Genomic DNA, 17,562 nt, shown 5'->3' with positions numbered 1-17,562 from the left:
TTGTGTGCTCCCGCAACGGCGTCAGCCTCACAACGCGCTCCCTACGGCGTGGCAAACTCACTCGCTCACCCTCCTCCTCTCAGGATAGATCGTCACAGTGGACAGCAAGTCCTGTCTCGGACGCCAGTTTGTCACAAGTTCGGATGTTAAAGATCCCATTTAAACAAACAAATTTGGAATTTGATTTGGACCGCTGTCCAGGTGTTAGGACCACACCTTGGCGATAGACTTCCTGAGAGGTGGGAGGAATTGAGAGCAAAGCATGCCGACGTTACGAAGAGTATTTTATATAAAATAATTCAGAAGTAAGGAAAAGGTGCACAGGACGTGCACACAGTCGAAAGAAGGAAAGAAAAAAAATATCAAAAGTCAAATCGAGGTTGTCATACAGCTTTGGAGGGGGAGAGCCGAGTCAGGGACCCAAGATGCCGGTGGGGGTCCGGTTTGTTGTGCCGCCAGTCGGGTTCGAGAAGTCGTGGTGGCTTGGGTGTTTTAGTGACGCACAGCACTCACTCACAAGCACTCACACCCCTCTCCGTCGAATACTTTCTCGGTGGTCGAACAACCATACCGCCGCGGACCTGCTCAGCGCCGACCATCCACACCGTCGCAACCTTGCTCCGCGGTTTGTTCCACTACCCTCGTGCGCCCGGAATCCCGTCTTTTTTTTTTCTCTTCCTCCGATCTCGCACGAAAAAAAAAAAGTCCTAGCCCGCGCTCCTGTCCTCGGCGCTCGCGCACCCCACTCACGAACACGGAAACGGAAAACACCATAACCATTGAAGGACAAAATTAGGGTTTGAATTCTGTGACAGACGCTGTTTCAACTGGTACACGGCCGGGCGGTTACCATGATGCTGGACGATATAAACACGCCGATATAACCTCCGTCGCAGGGACGTCCACTTCCAACCCGGAGACCGGGAATGGGTGTGGACACCGATACGGCGCCGTGGTCTCAGCGAAAAGCTTCTCAAACGGTATTTCGGGCCCTACAAAATCATCTGACGCCTCGGCGATCTGAACTACGAAGTTATACCCGACGGAACGCGCCCATCTGCAAGACGCCAGCGACAACCCGAGGTGGTGCACGTCGTCCGGCTCAAGCCGTATTACGAACAATAGAACTTTGGACTGTCGTCAAAGAGTGAACTGTGGCTCGCGACTCTGCCATACTTTTGTTGTGTTCTTGTGTTTTCGCTTTGTGCTGCATCGGGACGATGCACTTTTATAAAGGGGGGAATAATGGCGTCTGACTAATACCCGTGCCACTCGGGCAACTCGGATGCCATTTACAACGGATGACATTTGTGTGATCGGCGAATCAGCTCGCCATCTGTCGCGTGTGGAACGCGCTACGCTCGGAGTGTCGCGCGATGATTGGCCGTGCGCTCAAATGTCATTCGTTAAAAAATGGCATTCGAGTTGCCCGTGTGGCACAGGTATAAGTAGGCAGCGCGCTCGTGGCCTAACGGTTATCACGCGTGCCTTCCACGCAGAAAGCCAGGGTTTGATTCCTGGTCGCGGGTACACATTTTTGTTGACTCTAATGTAATGTTCTGGTAAATTGCTGCTGATTCGAGGTGAGAATGTTCTGCACACCGAACCTTCCACGCCGATTGTTCCAGAAGCCCACGCTTGTACAAAAGGGGCTCCGCGTGGCCAGCCGGACTCCATCTCGCCCCATCGCTCTATCCTGCGGTTTCGCCGGCATCAACGCCCGCGACGCTCTGCTGTTTTCTTCTGTTCCCTCTTTGTTTTGTTTGTTTTGGGCACAAGTTCGCCCATTAAACGTTTAGTTTCTTCAGTTTTCATCGCCTCATCAATTGTCATTCGTGACAATATTTTGCGGGGTTCCAAAGTATTTGCTTGGAACGCTGCTCCATTTAACACCTCTGAAACATTGAGGCGTGGTATCCCACTCGCCGTACCAGGTACCAATTACATTTGTCAACATTAGCAACGGCACCGGTTGCTTTGCAAAATTGTGTACACAGTTCTAAAACACTAGCAAAACTCTCTTTGTTTCTGCAGAACACAGCAATCTCATTTGCATAGGCTAGAACCTTAGTTTCTACGTCACCCATCCAAAAACCTTGAACTTGTTTGGACCGAATAATACTTAAACACAATGGTTCCAAATAAAAATAAATCAATAAAGGCGACATTGGGCAGCCCTGGGGTACCGAGGAAAAACTTTTATGGCGGGAGACAGTGAATTGTTTATAATTAGTCTCGTCATGCACCCCTTATAAGCCCTTCTTAACACCTTCGATTATAATCTTTCCCACATTAGCCCGGTACAAAACCTCCCAAAGAACGCCGTAACACACCTTGTCGAATGCCTTTGCTAAATCAATTTGCAATATTCCAATATAACGTCTTTCAGCTGAAGAGCTTTCCGAAATAGTCCGCGCCACGTGAATGTTTGTCTGGATAGACCTGCCTTTAATTCCACAGTTCTGGTGCGTTCCGACCAGCCCGCAAATCACATGCTGAATTCGTCCAGATAGAATTCTCGCAATAATTTTATAGTCAACATTGGAAAATACTATAGGTCTATAACTAGTTACACGCTGTCGCACACTTATATCATCGGATTTAGGGATTAGCACTCTGTGTGACCGAAGGAACGATGGCGGCAAAGTTTGAAAACCATACGCTTCATGTACTACCCAGAGGAGAAATGGAGACAGTTCGTTCTTAAATTTTTGGTAAAACTCTCCTCCAAAACCATCCGGGCCAGGTGTCTTGTGTGACGCTAAGTCGTCAATCGCGCTTTCTACTTCACTTAACGTGATAGGTTCCTCGAGCCACTCTTCTTCCTTGTTTGATAACTCGGGCGCTTCCAGAACCATCGTCCTAATATTCCTCATACTCGTCGGCATACCGTGGCCTTCAAAAAGCTGCTCGTAATACTTGACGAAAGCGAGTTCAATTATATCTTTGTCATTGCTGATAACACCGTGATGCTCAACGGTGGTGATTTCATTATCTAAAGCGTACTTCTTTTCATCCGCCAAGGCGCGGCTAGTGGGCTGTTCCCCCAAAAGAAATTTGCGTGCTCTTGCTCGGATTATCGCACCGCGATAGCGTTCTTGGTGAAAACCGCCAAGCCTCGCTTGTGCTTCTTTAATCGCCGAGTAATGCAGACCGGGATGTTTTTGTTCATCCTGCAGTAGGTTAAACAAATATTTGCTCATCATCCTTTCTTCATTTTTGGAGTGGAACTTTAAAACAGACGACCTCTCTACACCCCGTGATTGAACTTCCTGCTTAAAGTATTCCCACATTTCCATGCAACTCATGATAGTATCTGCGAGCACCGCCTCAAAAGCTTCTTTTACTGCTTTACAAAAAGACTCGTCATTCAACAAACTGACATTTAATTTCCATAGATCCCATTTGAAATTCGGTGCCCTATTCCTTCCGCACCCCAACGTAACCGTGACAAGAGAGTGATCGCTAAAAAAAAGCGGTTTCACGTGATAGTCTGAGACGACATTGCATATCTCTGCCGAAACATAAATCCTATCCAAACGCGCGTGGGGCGACTGATGGAAATAGGTAAAACGAAATTCCTTCCCCGAATTCTCGAGATGCGCTACGTCTTCTAATTTACATTCATTTATCAGGTCATTCAAAACTGTATCACTACGATTGAAATTGTTCTTGGCACATACACTAATCTCGTCGCTACATACACAATTAAAATCCCCCCAAAACACAATAACCTTGTCGCTCTGTATAGATACTGCTCCAAAAACTGAAAATGTAAGACTCTTTCGCTGACCTTATTAGGCGCGTTTAAACATATTGCACACACTCCTTGGTTTAGACACTTCAAATCACAGATAATGAGTCTGTCTTGATCATCTGTGATAACGCTGGAAACGATGAGCTGTTTTGACTTTTAAAAAAGTGGAAGCCGTTTACAACTTCCTGTAACGCCGAATTGGAGCGCAGCTCTTGAGGAGGAGGAGTGGAGGGTATATTCCTCCTCCTCCCTCGTGATCATGCCTGCTAGTCCTCCTCCTCTCCTGCTCCCCCTCCCTCTCCTTTACCCCTCCCCCCAAGGTCACGTGACCCCCCCGGACCATACTAGACAATGAGGGGAGGAGGAGGAGGGGGAGGAGGAGGAGGGCAGAGTTCCGGGGGGTCACGTGACCTCGAGGGGACGGGATCACATGACCTTGGGCGGGCCGTCACGTGACTTCGGCGGGGGGAGGGGAGTCACCCCCCGGGGTCACGTGACCTTGGCGGGGGAGGAGGGGGAGGAGGAGGAGCGGAGGGGGAGGAGCAGGAGGGGGAGGGGTGACGCCGACGCCGACGCCAACGCCGACGCCGACGCCGCACAGGCTGGAAACGGGTCATGTGACCCCCTCTCCCCGAGGTCACGTGACCCGCCCGGACCATACTACACAATGAGGGGAGGAGGAGGAGAAGGAGGGGGAGGAGGAGGAGGGGGAAGAGGAGAGGGAGGGGCGCGGTTACGCCGCCGGCGACGCCGACGGCAACGCCGACGGCGACGCCAACGGCGACGCCGACGCCGCTCAGGCTGGAAACGGGCCCCTAAGAGCTGCGCTCTAAAAATAAGAACCACCCAGCGGACGCTCTAACAGAGTGATTTACGCAAACCTCGTAGCAGCGAAGGGAAGGTTTCAGTGCTTGTTCAATGTGGTCGCTATTTTCCATTTTTGTTTCCTGCAATGCAAGAATATCTAGCTCTTGCTCCCATACTAAGCGATGCAGTTGGTACTGTTCCGTTTTCGAGTTAAGTCCACGCATAAAACTAATAGTCAAGTGTTTCCCTCTACAAGGGTCAACAACCGTTGCACTTTCTCATGAGCAATTCGCTTCGCGTCACTCATTGTGAGTTTTTCTTACGGCGATCGTCTGACCGAGGTTTGAACAAAAGGCGAGCTTTCTTAGTTCCTTAAGTTGTCCATCACTTTGAAATTTGCTCCTCTTCGACAGGCGCGTCCGGGACGGGAGGTCGGTCCAGCTGACTTTCCCTTGTCGGGCCGGTCTCGTTCATAGGCTCATGTTGCCCGGTGCTTGGATAGAACTGCTGCCGCTGGTCGCCCTCGTCCGCTGTACAGATAGAGGTTTCCTTCGGTGCTGTCTTTTCTGCGTGAGGGTATTCACAGGTTGTTCTCATTCCTGTGCTTTGTGAACTTGGAGGTTCCGTCGTGAGACGCTTCTGCTCCATCGTCGTTCCCCGCTACAGTGTCCGGCGTTTTTGGCTGGTCGTCTGGCGCCTCCGGTGCAGCGGTCTCTACAGCTTCCTCTGTCTCGGATGCGTCCATGAACATCTCCGACTCATCCTGCTCCTTGCGGTCCCGAGCGATGGAAGCATACGTGGTCACGCATTCCTCCGTCGCATGTCCAAAACGATTGCAGTCAGTGCATCGAGGAACGCGACGTTCTCGCCGGATGTTCCCGGTTCGTCTGCAGCGCAGGCACAGGGGTGCCCTCCGTGGCACCAGGACCAGGACTCTGCATCCCTTCAGTCGCACTTCGTGGAGAATTTTGTCTACCGTCATACCCTCATGGAGAGTCATTTGCACGAGACGCGTGCTTGACTCGAAATTTTCAAAACCTTATTCTCTGAAGCGCTCCCTGGTTATAGTGGACACCTTCCCGAACGTTTCCAGCTCTTTTTGCTCTTTGAAGTTTGGTACATTATATGGCACCGAGTGAAGTTTTAGCTTGACTTCATTGCTCGCCGGGTCTAGCACGAGGCACCGCCCTCCCTTCACCGCAAGTCCTTTCGCGTTCACCAGCTTTTGCTTCGCAGCTAAGGAATGCAGTCTCAAGATCCACACATGGTTCATCTGGTACGCACCTGCTGATGCCAAGTCTTTTTTTATGTCCAGCTTTTCCAGCTCGTGTCGGAAAGTCCTGTATGCGGTAGGGACGTTTCTTCACATCGCAGTGTAAAAACACCGCGTTCGTCGCGATGTATCCAGCGGGCAGGGATGGCAGCATAACCTGATAATCTTTTACAGTTTCCCTCGCGTTATCTGCAGCAGAAGTACCACCTCCAGAAACGGCCAATGTAACCGCCCCTGCGGAACGCATGCCCCGCAGGGGCGGTTACATCGGCCGTTTCTGGACGTGGTCCGTCTGCTATCGCTGCCGGAAGTAGAATCCGTTAGGCCACAAGCACACTGCCTACTTGGTCAGCTGCTCGCGCGGCAATATTACGCACTGATATTTAGATCTCTCCGTGCCCGCTGTGTTGCCCGAACCACAAGAGATGTGGAAACCGCAACAAACGTACACGCCTAAATAGGATTGCAGGGCCCCTTAAAGGAGCCATGAAGCGATTTTTCTACTTTCGCTAAATACTGCTTAGAATCACTTTCTAACATTAGTAATTGAATACACTTGCCTGTATTTCGTTTCTAGACAATGGCAGTCGACAAAAAAAAGATCGAGAAATTTGAACATCGTTTATCCCCTCAACTTGGAGCCAAAGCTATACCTATCTTATGCCTATCCCATGCCGCCTATCCTACGCCGCCAACGTTAATCATAACCACACACTGGATTGGCAAAGTATACAACGCGCGCTGGGCTCCAGGGATTGTTAGAGCTCGGCTATTGTCATCACCGCAGTGGTTGGACGCGAGACACTCACTACTCGAGTGTCCGCCGCGGCATTCATTGTTATGAGCCGAAGTCGAGTGCTCAAACAGCTCTTGTGTTCAGTCCATGAACCGCGCTCGATTGTCATTCGGTGGGTAGTTTTGATCCCACAATTATGTCATCAAGCTTATCGAAGGGAAGACTGAAAGAAAAAATTGATGGTCGAGGCAAACTTGTAGAAACTACAGATGTGATTACCTATGAATGCGATAGAATTTATCAGTTCATACCGCAGACTTAGCGGGGATGCTGAATTGGTGCGTAGGTCGTGACATCAATTGTTTTCCTAAATTTAGCTATTAAACTCTCCCGAAATTTAGCGTCGTCCTCTAAGACGACGCTAAATCGTTGTCGTCCTTTAGATCACCCTATAGGTTGTCCTTGAGGTCGTCCTCTTAACGTCGTCCTCTAGGACGTCGTCGTCGATGTCGTACTAGACGCCATCCTTGGCGTCTTCTAGGAGGACGTCGAGGTCGACGTCCTGAAGCACGATGTCAAAGGCGACATCTGAAACGACCTCTAAGACGACCTCTAGAGAGACCTCAAGGACGACCTCTGGAGGACCTCTAGGTATACCTAAAGGACAACGTCAGAGACAACGTCCTAGAGGACGACGTCAAAGCCGACGTCTAGGACGACGTCAAAGGCGACGTCTAGGACAGCCTCTAGAACGACCTCTAGGGAGATCTTGAGGACGACGTGAATACGACGTCTAGAACAACATCTGGGACGAGCTGGAGGACGACGTCACGGTTATCAGGTCTTTCGAAGAGGGTGCGAATTTGAAGGAGTGCGTGCTGCTGCTCCGCATCCGCGCAGAGCGATGGGGTGCAAGCACAGTTAGCTGAAATGGTCCATAGCGCATACTTATTGCGCACTAGGAGTCCAGGAAATATCGATATAGGGAGTATTCACTGGTGGCCATAGCTGTACCCGCGACTGCTGAGCGCGTGCTGGTGGCGAGCTTTAACAGTTATTTTGCTACGTGCACTGCACACTATCAAGATTGCCGGCCTTAGAAACCTCTTGATGTGAGCTCGACCTGAGCATGCGCTCTAAGCAGCACCCACAAATATGGCGTCGACTGAATACTTTTCTATCGAGTAGTAGCTTAATAAGACGATCGAATTAATAGTCCCATGTTATCCTCGCAGTTTCACAGCGACAAAGAAGCTTCTGTATCAGTGGAGGTCTGTGCGAGTGCTCTTGAGCCAGGCTAGTCGTGAACATTCCAAGCTGATATCGTTTCCTGACCCTTTTATTGACCAACCCGAGAATAAGGAGACATAAAAAGAAGTATTTTTCGCCCACAATGTGCGAAGAAACGAAAGCGAAAGCTGTAGCACGACCGCGCAATGCTGGTTAGATTGTGTCGTCGCGTACCTGAGGACGGGGGTGCGACGTGGTTAATTCTCATAGTCGTCGTGGTTGGCGTCGTGGATTCCACTGGCGACCGTCACCAGTACTCGCTGATCCGTGAAGTAAGTCATAAGCGCGTTGGAAGTTTCCAAAACCATCCAACATTACGCATAACAACTTGATACTGCCAAAGTGGGATTTCGCATAACGTGACATAAGGTTTGAAAACAAGTGTTTGTAGCAGACGACACGGAAGACTGTCCTTTCGTCGTGTCGTTACTGGCGAGAGGCCGGGGCTTCCCTCTCTCCTCACTCCGTGCTGCGCGACCGATTATTATCTCCCAGTCTTGGGTTTATCATTGGGGAGTTAGTTTTCCAGCTTGTCTGCGTTTTTTACCACCAACTTCTGGCTGCTGAAGCTTCTGTTTACTGCCACACTAAAGAGCGACCAGCGTCAGGACAGGCGTCTGCCACGCCATCAGCGCTGCTGTGACTCCGCCAGGATCGCGGCGGGCGACAGCATGGCACTTTCATGACGTCATCAGGAGGAAATCGAGAGACCACCTTTTCAGAATGTGCTAAACACGTCAATCGAAAACGGTTTCCATGCACCCGAGTAAGTGCTTCTGCTTTCGCCATGGTAGGGCGTTCAAAGGGCCACTTTGTTTTTCTTCGGGCGGAAGGAAAAACACTTGGCCTCCTAACTTAATTTGAGTTTGATTCTTTCGCGGACGAGAAACAATCAGGTCTCGCAAAATTACAGATTTGCTCCTTCGCAGTGACAATGCGCTACCTCTCTTCAGCACTTCCGAAAATACCAGTAATGGAAGGTTCTAATACTTTCCCGAGACAATTTCGCACCTTTGCTTTTTTTCCACGAAAAACAAACAAGCAACCAAAGTTTTAAATAAGATTGTAAGAATGCCATTAGGAGGAAGGCTGTAAACAAACTATTAAACACGCAGAGACACTTCTTTCGCTTTAAAATTGTATACAGCCCAAGACACAGATACAATTGTGAACTGGGTGAAGGTACGCGAACGATTTGTAATTATAGTGGATTAGAAATTGTTTGCGAATTTCTTGCACGTATACTGCTACCACAAGGCCGTCCTTCGGAGAGGTCATATTTCTGCCGGCGTCTATTTGGAGACGAACATGCGTAATATAGCCCTACGCGCGTCGCTGACGTCACGACGCAGCGGCGGCGCTGCTGACGGTGTGTATATGGCGCACGCGCAATACCTTCTTTCAATACAAATCCTGCGTCCGCACCTGACGTTGTAAAAAATACGCTTGTTTGAAAACCGCGCATGACTGAGCATGGGAGGGATGAGAATTATTGCTGATTCGCACTGTGCGATATTCTTGCGCACGCGCAGCTGCGACGTCGCTTGTGCGGAGAAGAATGCGTGGTGCTCACACTGGGGATTCCCAAAAGTTGCAGCTGCAAAATCCCGAGTGAAATCGCACTATGTAAATCAGGCCCTAGCACCATAATGACATACCTCTTTAACCTTCTCATTCTCGTTCTCTGAAGATCTTTCTTCGCTATATATGGATGCTTCAGCGTTGATGACAACGTCGAAGGTCAGAAAGAAAGTCCACGTCAGAAGCAATACTCGCCGCTGCAGCTCCATTTTCTTTTACACGGCAGGCAATTTGCGAGCACAACCGCTGAGTGCTCCTTTTTATACTTTGAGGGTGACCCACGTGACTATGAAAATACCGATGGCGTTTCGAGGATGCTTGTTTATTTTTTAGCTACTCGCCATGTTTGTTGCTATTGTCTTTGCGCTTTTTTTTCTATTCTACACGCCGCGCATATACCTGTTTACTCAGAAATTGCAACACCATCTTTCTTTTAGTCTTTCCGGGTAAACAAGGTTCCTCTATTCAATTTGTTTGTGCAACACGAACAATTGAAACTTTTCCCTCGAACCGTAGTGCCCGCGACCGTGGGAGGGAGGCCTGAAGGCTATGACGAACATGGAACGAAGTTTATTGTTTCCTGCATTTGACTACGTGTAACCGAACTGGCATGAGAATATTCGCGACAACGCTGGAACTATACTCCGTTTTGTTTTAAGCCCAAGCGAGGTAAAAGCTACAAGGACGAGCATGTGATCCTGAACACTGCTAGGACAGCACAAGCGCGCGTGCATAGCAGGACGCTGAAAGTCTGCAGTTCGCTCTTGTCACTTCAGCCACGATAACAGTTAATGTGAAACGGAGTATAATACCTCTTTCAGACGGGCGCCTAAAAGGACCTTTACGCCAAAGGCCTTAAGGATTTTCGAATTACCTTTAAAGGACTGCAGTGCCAGAGGGCGCGAGTAAATCTCATTTAGACGACATTTACAGCGATTGAAGTCTCGTAGCTCGTTCACACGCATAAAGCACGTTCACGCAAGAAAAATAATATCATGGCGATATAAAGAATTTTTTTTAGGTTTTTTTCTTAAGCAAACAAAAATTAAAAAAGACAAAATGACGAGTTCAGTCGACTGATTAGAATTAAGTCCACCTTAAGCCCAAGGAAAGTGGTTTTTTTATTTTTTTTTTTTTTGGGGGGGGGGCAATTAGCGGCAACCCTGAACGTCTTGCTCAGTGCGCGCGCTTCCAGCACTCTAAGAAAAAAAAGAAGGAGAAAGTTGGCAACAGCGACTGTTCCTCCCTGCTGTGAACAAGTTGTCCAGAAAGGGGAGGAACGGAAGTTCAGATGAAAGGAGGAGGTCCAGTTCCTCCTTGTTCAGTTAGCGCAGAGGTAGAACATCGCGCTACTGACAAAGTAATCAAAGGTTCGATCCCTGGAAGGAGCGGTTCTTTGTTTTCGTTGTCTTTTTTTTTTTATTATTATTATTTACCAAAACAAACATCAAAAACACAGACCGATTGAAGGAAAATTAAAGTCCTTGTTATCCACCGACGCCAAGTAAAATTATACAAATATCATTTCTACAAGCTTCATCAGCACGCTGCTTGATAAACAAGATTTAGGCACCCAGATTGGATCTAAGCCGTTTACGCAGCGGCCGAGACGACGAGGTCGGTCCTTCAGTCGTTTATTTTGCCGTGGCGTTTTCGACATTCATAAAGAAAGAAGTTTAAACACATCCGTCATAAGCCGCTAAGCTTCGAAACGATGCCGACACTGCTACGTACACTGGGCGGGCTGCGATCAGCTGCGATTGCGGCGGGCTTCGGCCACTTAGGCCACATATCGTAACTCGGCTGCCTCGGCCGCCTCGACTGCCAGGTCCTGACCCTGGCTGCGACCACTGCAACCAACGTTGCAAAGACTACAACGCTGTGACGCTACGAGGACTGCCGCGAGTTGTGGCCCTTTGAGGTCCCTCGTTCTCGCGACCGCTGTGCAGCGACTGTGATGTGTGGTTCATCTGTGCGTCTTCTGTGCAACGTTCTGTGTTTTCAACCCTTACCGTTTGCCAACCGACCATCACCTTAATTCTGTGTTTCAGGAGCTGCAGATGGCAGTGCTGCTGTTGCGAACGAAGGCGCGAACAATCGCCGACGTCCCATGTGTGCAAGGGCGCCCGGAGGTGTTCGTGCAAGGAGGGGTGTGTGGAAGTTGCAGCGTTTTACTTCTGCAAAAAACGCAAAAAAACGAAAGGGTTTTTCTTGCTACTCCGGCCCCTCTCCTCCCTCCGGGAATATTTCTGCGGGCTCTCATGCCTGTGTGTCGTGGTAACCGGCCAAGTTGTTGAAAGCCAGTTGGTAAAAGGCCAATTTGTCGATAGACAACTTGTAAAATAGACCACTCCGTCATAGGCCAATTTGCAGATCCCAACTCGTCGAAGTCCAGTTTGTTTAGTCAACCTGGCGCCAGCGGCCTGAAACGCGTGGGAAACGCTCAGTGGTCAGCGCAAGCTAGCAACACAAGCTAGCAGTCGCTTCCGAAAGCATCAAGACTGGCAAAATGTTTGCAGCATTTTGCAGCACCAGTGAAGAGAAGAAGATAAATTCCTGTGAGAGATGCCACCAATGGAAATACATCACCCTTCAAAGCTATTGTTTCTTAAAAGTTTTTAATGATTGGGCCTTGTTTAAAAAGGAATAGTACAGCAGGCTGTTGATCGTTAAAACTGATATTTCATACTTCTGGTTAATTCAAATTTTAAGATTATCAAAATTAACTGTTGGGCTAGTTGGCTACACATTGTATAAAAATTCAAAAGCGCAAACACCAAGGAAAAGAAGAGGGGACAGGACAGAGCGCTTACTCCAACTGGTAGTTTAATGCATTCCCCGAGGAAGACATAAAAGAAGAATTAGGTATGTGAAGGTAAAAAAGAAGAAGAAGAAAAAATTATTGTTATAGTTTATAGACGCATTTAAAAAATTTTAAACTAAATCTTACCCCTTGACACTAGCGAAAAAATGTAATAAAAATTCAGAAATATAAACAAAATCAGTAGGGCAAAGATAAGGTTAGAAAACACTAAAATGACCCGCGTTAAGGAAAAGGTAGGAGTCTTTTTTTGGACCGTGGTGCATAAAACTTATGCACCACGGTCCAAAAAAAAAAAAAAGACTCCTACCTTTTGATTCTGCCCACTCCAAGATCATCAAAAGAGGAATAGTGCAGAGTTGCTTCAAAGCGGCCCTGCACAAGTCCTGTGAACACACGGCTAAGCGCAGTTTCGAAGCACAAGTGCAGAGGCTGCAGGATTCTGGATACACCAATTCATTATTGTTTGATGCAGCAGAATGTCTGACAACTCCCAAGGGAAGAGGACAACGAAATTGCAAGAAAACGCGACCGGCAGTGATACCCTACTTCCACAACATATCACACAACTTCAAACGGATAGGCTCAAAGTATGAAGTACCAGTGGTACTTTCAGCTCCGAACAAACTAAAAAAATTGTGTCCTAAGATGAATTCGCAAAACGAAAATAACAACAACTGCACCGTCAAGCATACGCACAAGTACGTCAACTGCAACATCAACGTAGTCTACGAAATTCCATTCACATGTGGAAAAGTCTACGTCGGACAATCTGGGCGCTGTGTGAACGTGAGACTTCGAGAGCATCACCTTTCTCTGAAATCATCACCATCGGGACATCTCGCCATGCATGTCCGTGACTGCCACTGCACAGCGATATTCCAACAGACTAAGATCCTCAAGCATTACCATAGAAAAAGATCCCGAGAACTCTATGAAGCGAAAACCATATTGTCTCTCGGGGGAACTTGCATAAGCGCACCATCAATAGCGCTGTCCGAGAAAGAGGTGAGATACCTCGACCTTTTTCCTTAACGCGGGTCATTTTAGTGTTTTCTAACCTTATCTTTGCCCTACTGATTTTGTTTATATTTCTGAATTTTTATTACATTTTTTCGCTAGTGTCAAGGGGCAAGATTTAGTTTAAAATTTTTTAAATGCGTCTGTAAACTATAACAATAATTTTTTCTTCTTCTTTTTTACCTTCTCATACCTAATTCTTCTTTTATGTCTTCCTCGGGGAATGCATTAAACTACCAGTTGGAGTTAAAGCCCCTCGATGTGTTTGCGCTTGTCTTGCAAGTAGCGTCAAATGCGCGAGTGCACGAGGCCCATGTCTCGAGCGGCCCTTGGAAGCAAATGGCGCCGCAGCACTGAAATGAGCGGGCCTTGGAAGCGAATGGTGGCGGAGCACCCGCTCCTCGCACGTGTCTCGCGCGCTTCCACAACAATGGTTGGCGGTACTTGTAAAAAACGCTTTTATCAAGGGGCTTTAGTTGGAGTAAGCGCTCTGTCCTGTCCCCTCTTCTTTTCCTTGGTGTTTGCGCTTTTGAATTTTTAAGATTATGGCTGTCCCGTTTTTTTTTTAATGTATTTTTAAGCCGCTTAATTCAAACGGCATTCTTGTGCTATTCATACTTTTTGTTCTCGCGGTTTCGTTGAGTGAGCTTCCTTCCGAGCACCGGTGCACCGCAGAAGAGAAACACCTGCGGAGCTTGCGTCTGCGGCTGTTGCTTCTCCGCAGTGAGAGGTGCAGTCAACAGGGCTCAAACAGGAAACCACGAGCAATGACAACGAGCACCATCCGGAAATTTTCATAAGTTCGACGGACGACGTGACGTGGCAACATGGCATAGGTCCATGTGGCAGCGTTTGCGCAGAATGCTATGAAAACTGCCGCTCGGTGCCCGTTTTCGTCCCTTCTTGGCCCGATGAACAAACTTAATTTTGTTTTGAATTGTAATGTGCTATCGAAAAAGTCCAGACGAAACAACATTTGACATTCCACTGATCTTTCTCGTGTGGCATACCTGCTTATGATGAATAGGCCTGTGTAGCGGAAATTCTCGAGTATCTGCTTTGTATATGTAGCCATCTATATGGCAAAGTACAATTTTATCTCGCATCATATTTAGATAAATTTTCAATAATCCAAGATTTCCAACAAGTCAAACAAAATTCGTGGCTTCTCAGAGTGTGAATTAATGAGTCTATTGTATAAAGACAAGGTCAATGGATAGGCGATTCCTTGGAGATTTAGCGGGAGAACGCACGGTGCTCGCAATTTGTTCAGGGTCAGAAACATGAAATGGAAATAGAGGACAAAACGTTGCCTGAAGATGTGGGGTTCTGCCGGGCACTGTTTGTGTATTAGGAGGAATATGAAGTGAAAGATAAGCGCCAAAGTGCCATTTTGGCGCATCCGCTTCCGCGACCAACCGCCGATTTCAGACATCAAACCGGAGGCACTTCAGAGCTTCACCGTCGAACGGCAACATCTCACATGATAAATGCAATTCTGCGAAGCGTTAAAAGGGCCGTGCAACGATTTTAATGTTCAAAGATTTGGTAGTTTGTATTTTTTATATTGTTTATCCAAGCACAAGTGACCAAAAACGTGTCACCTTACCCCAATAAACTGCTAATCCGCAGCGTAATTGCCAAGAAAAAAATTAGCTATTTGCCGATCTGCAGCTGCGTGTGGCTGTTGTAGGAACAATGGTAGTCAACAAAAACCTGTTCCCCTCCGCTGCTACATTCGCCGTCAGCCCCGTGGCGAACAGTCTTTATTGTCAAAGGCCCGCCGCGACCTTCGACAATGCTAATCCTTTAGAAGTCGAGAATGTTAATCCTTTGGAAGTCGACAATCGCGAAGGAAGCTGCTGGTCCCTCTCAAGAGAGAGCCCAAGTGGAAGCCACGTGATCCCCCAGAGCATGTCACTCGAAAGGCGGCATAGAGAGTTGTAAGGCACTGATTTGTTTCATTTTTTTTTTTTAAATAAAAACTAGCGCTCGCAAGGAAATACCGTTTCCTGTTCTTCGTTTTATAGGTGACACAAGATTAATTTCTGCAGCTAATTGGCCAAAGTCCGAAAATTGTTGCAGCGCCCCTTTAAGAGTCCGAACTTAGGAGGCAACACCCCAACTGCCACTACTGCCACAGCAGCACTGACACGCGAGGCAACCACCTCGCACCCCCACGAGATACTTGGTTTTCTCCAGAGGTAAAAATCCGTCGTGCGAAAACAGTACGACAAGCACTCCGCAGGCGAGAGGTGACGAGAGAGAGGAAAGAAACTCAGTTCTACGTCCACCGCCCCATCCTCCGGCCCGCGGGTTGTTGGCGATCTCGTACAGCTTGGGGTTCACCACCTGGTTGGCCTCCTGCAGCACCGAGATGAGCTCCTTGGCCTGCCGCGAGTTGTTGGGCGTGAAGAAGGTGTACGCCGTGCCGGTCTTGTTTGACCTGGCCGTAGGGCCGATCCGGTGGATGTAGCCCTCCGAGCAGAGCGGGTAGTCGTAGTTGATCACGAACGGGACGCCGCCCACGTGTGCACGCACGTTACGGGGGGGGGGGGGGGGGGGGGGGGCGGGGGGGCACGAGAGAAAGGGTTGCGGTTTAGAGAAAGAAACTCCCGGTTAATTTTGATTTGTCTCAAATAATCGCGTGACGTTGCAACACCAGTACTACGTAACCCGACGTCGGGAGCCGAGTCGCAGTGTCACGTGGTGCCATAACCCAACCTTAGCCTGCCTGTGACATAACACCCAATGTTCTACACCTAACAACCATAACACCGCAACTTCACATCGCGGGCCGCGCGACATGATACGCGCGAGAACAAAATTTGAGTAGACCTTTTGCTAAATTACCCAAGTACCAAAGAGAATGCTGGGAACGTCGGTGCGGTGCACGTGCTCACCTTCCCCGCAGAAAAGATTTGAAAAAGCAAATAACCGAAATAAAGTGTCCGACGAACGCACATGCGAAGTGCCATTTGTTACAGATTTTCGCTTTCGAACTGTTATACCTGAGGATGCCGACACGCATACCTACGTTCCCGGCATTCTTTTCTATGTTTGCGCAACTCGGCAAAAGGTCCATCGGCTCCCGTTAGAGTGCAATTCGGTACCAAAAAACCGGGGACCGCCCAGATCGCCAAAGGCAGCCGCGCAGCTAACCGTTTCCAGCATGTAATCGTTACCCCAACTGCCGTCCGCCAGAGAGAGAGAGAAAAAAAGCCAGTCCCCACCGTAACAAGCCAAACTACAGTGCTCGTCTCTGTGTAGTGTGCAGTTAAAGTTGCTCCTCCCAGATTTCCCAATATTAAAAAAAAAGGTTGCGAGGTAATTTACTACGGCACGCAACCAACAGAAACATTGCCTTAACGCTGCAATGCCATGAAACATACTGCTAAGAAAAAGGAAAGAAACCCAAACTAATCAGGCGAACCAAGACCAGTTACTGACCATGGTGAGGCTGCTAGCAACTTGCTAGGAAACAATTATCCCACGCTCTGTAGCTAGGGAAGAAAGGGGAGCTATCAGGGTGTCTACCACAATCCATTTCCAAATTCAGCCTCCTCAGAACCCGCTGTCCAATAATGTAGAACAAAGGCACTCGTAGCATTCAGAGTGGTTGTGAGTTTTAGAATCGGCCACAACACAGTTTCGACAGCTCTACTTTCAGCACCCCTGCCGAAGCAATACTAATGTTTAAAAAAACTTCAAATTATAACCAGTTCGTTGTTTATCTAGAATGCTAACTATTCTAGAGAATGTTTTAAGCCTCAAGAGTTTGCGAGCCATTCTCCAGATGCTTCGAGAGACATAGCATCACTCGCTAAAGGAAATCGTCGGAATTACCATATTCGTCCTGCCAACGAAGTTATCTACAAAATAATTAGACTCGAAATCAGCGGCAGAAGACACGCACGATGATCATACTAAAATCAGATACTGAACAGGTTAATACCCGCACCCTCCCCAAGGTTCTAGTTGCAACTAGTTAAGAAGACCCATAACTTAACTCGAACCTAGTTTGAAATCATGATCGCAGGCTCAATTTGCTTACACGGTCCTATTGGTAGACACCATGATGATATAGAGAACACCCCCCCCCCCCCCCCCACCCCCGGAGAAAAAAGAGGAGAAAAGCGATCCCCGCAACTGCTGTTTTCTCGTGGCCCTCACAGAGACATGGAAGCACTCCAGTTTACCTGCAAGTGAGTGGGGCCGCTGGGGGCCTTCCGCCAGAGTTCAAAGGGCGAGGGGAGGCCACGCAAGCTCCTTGTCCC

At 48.4% G+C, this 17,562-nt stretch overlaps 1 protein-coding gene across 1 annotated transcript in view; it reads right to left on the bottom strand.

Annotated features, from left to right (window-relative positions):
* Positions 1-9,653, bottom strand: part of LOC115317780 — a 32,185-nt gene extending 22,532 nt beyond the window's left edge. Inside the window, exon 1 of the mRNA XM_040215556.1 lies at positions 9,522-9,653. Within this exon, the coding sequence (XP_040071490.1) occupies positions 9,522-9,653 (132 nt within the window). The remainder of the gene's footprint in view (positions 1-9,521) is intronic.
* Between the last annotated feature and the right edge of the window lie 7,909 nt (positions 9,654-17,562).

Source organism: Ixodes scapularis, unplaced genomic scaffold (genome assembly GCF_016920785.2).
Source record: "Ixodes scapularis isolate PalLabHiFi unplaced genomic scaffold, ASM1692078v2 PGA_scaffold6__148_contigs__length_123643588, whole genome shotgun sequence".
Classification (NCBI taxonomy): Eukaryota; Metazoa; Arthropoda; class Arachnida; order Ixodida; family Ixodidae; genus Ixodes; species Ixodes scapularis.
Note: the sequence above shows the minus strand (reverse complement) of the source record. Positions and strands in the feature narration are given on the sequence as shown.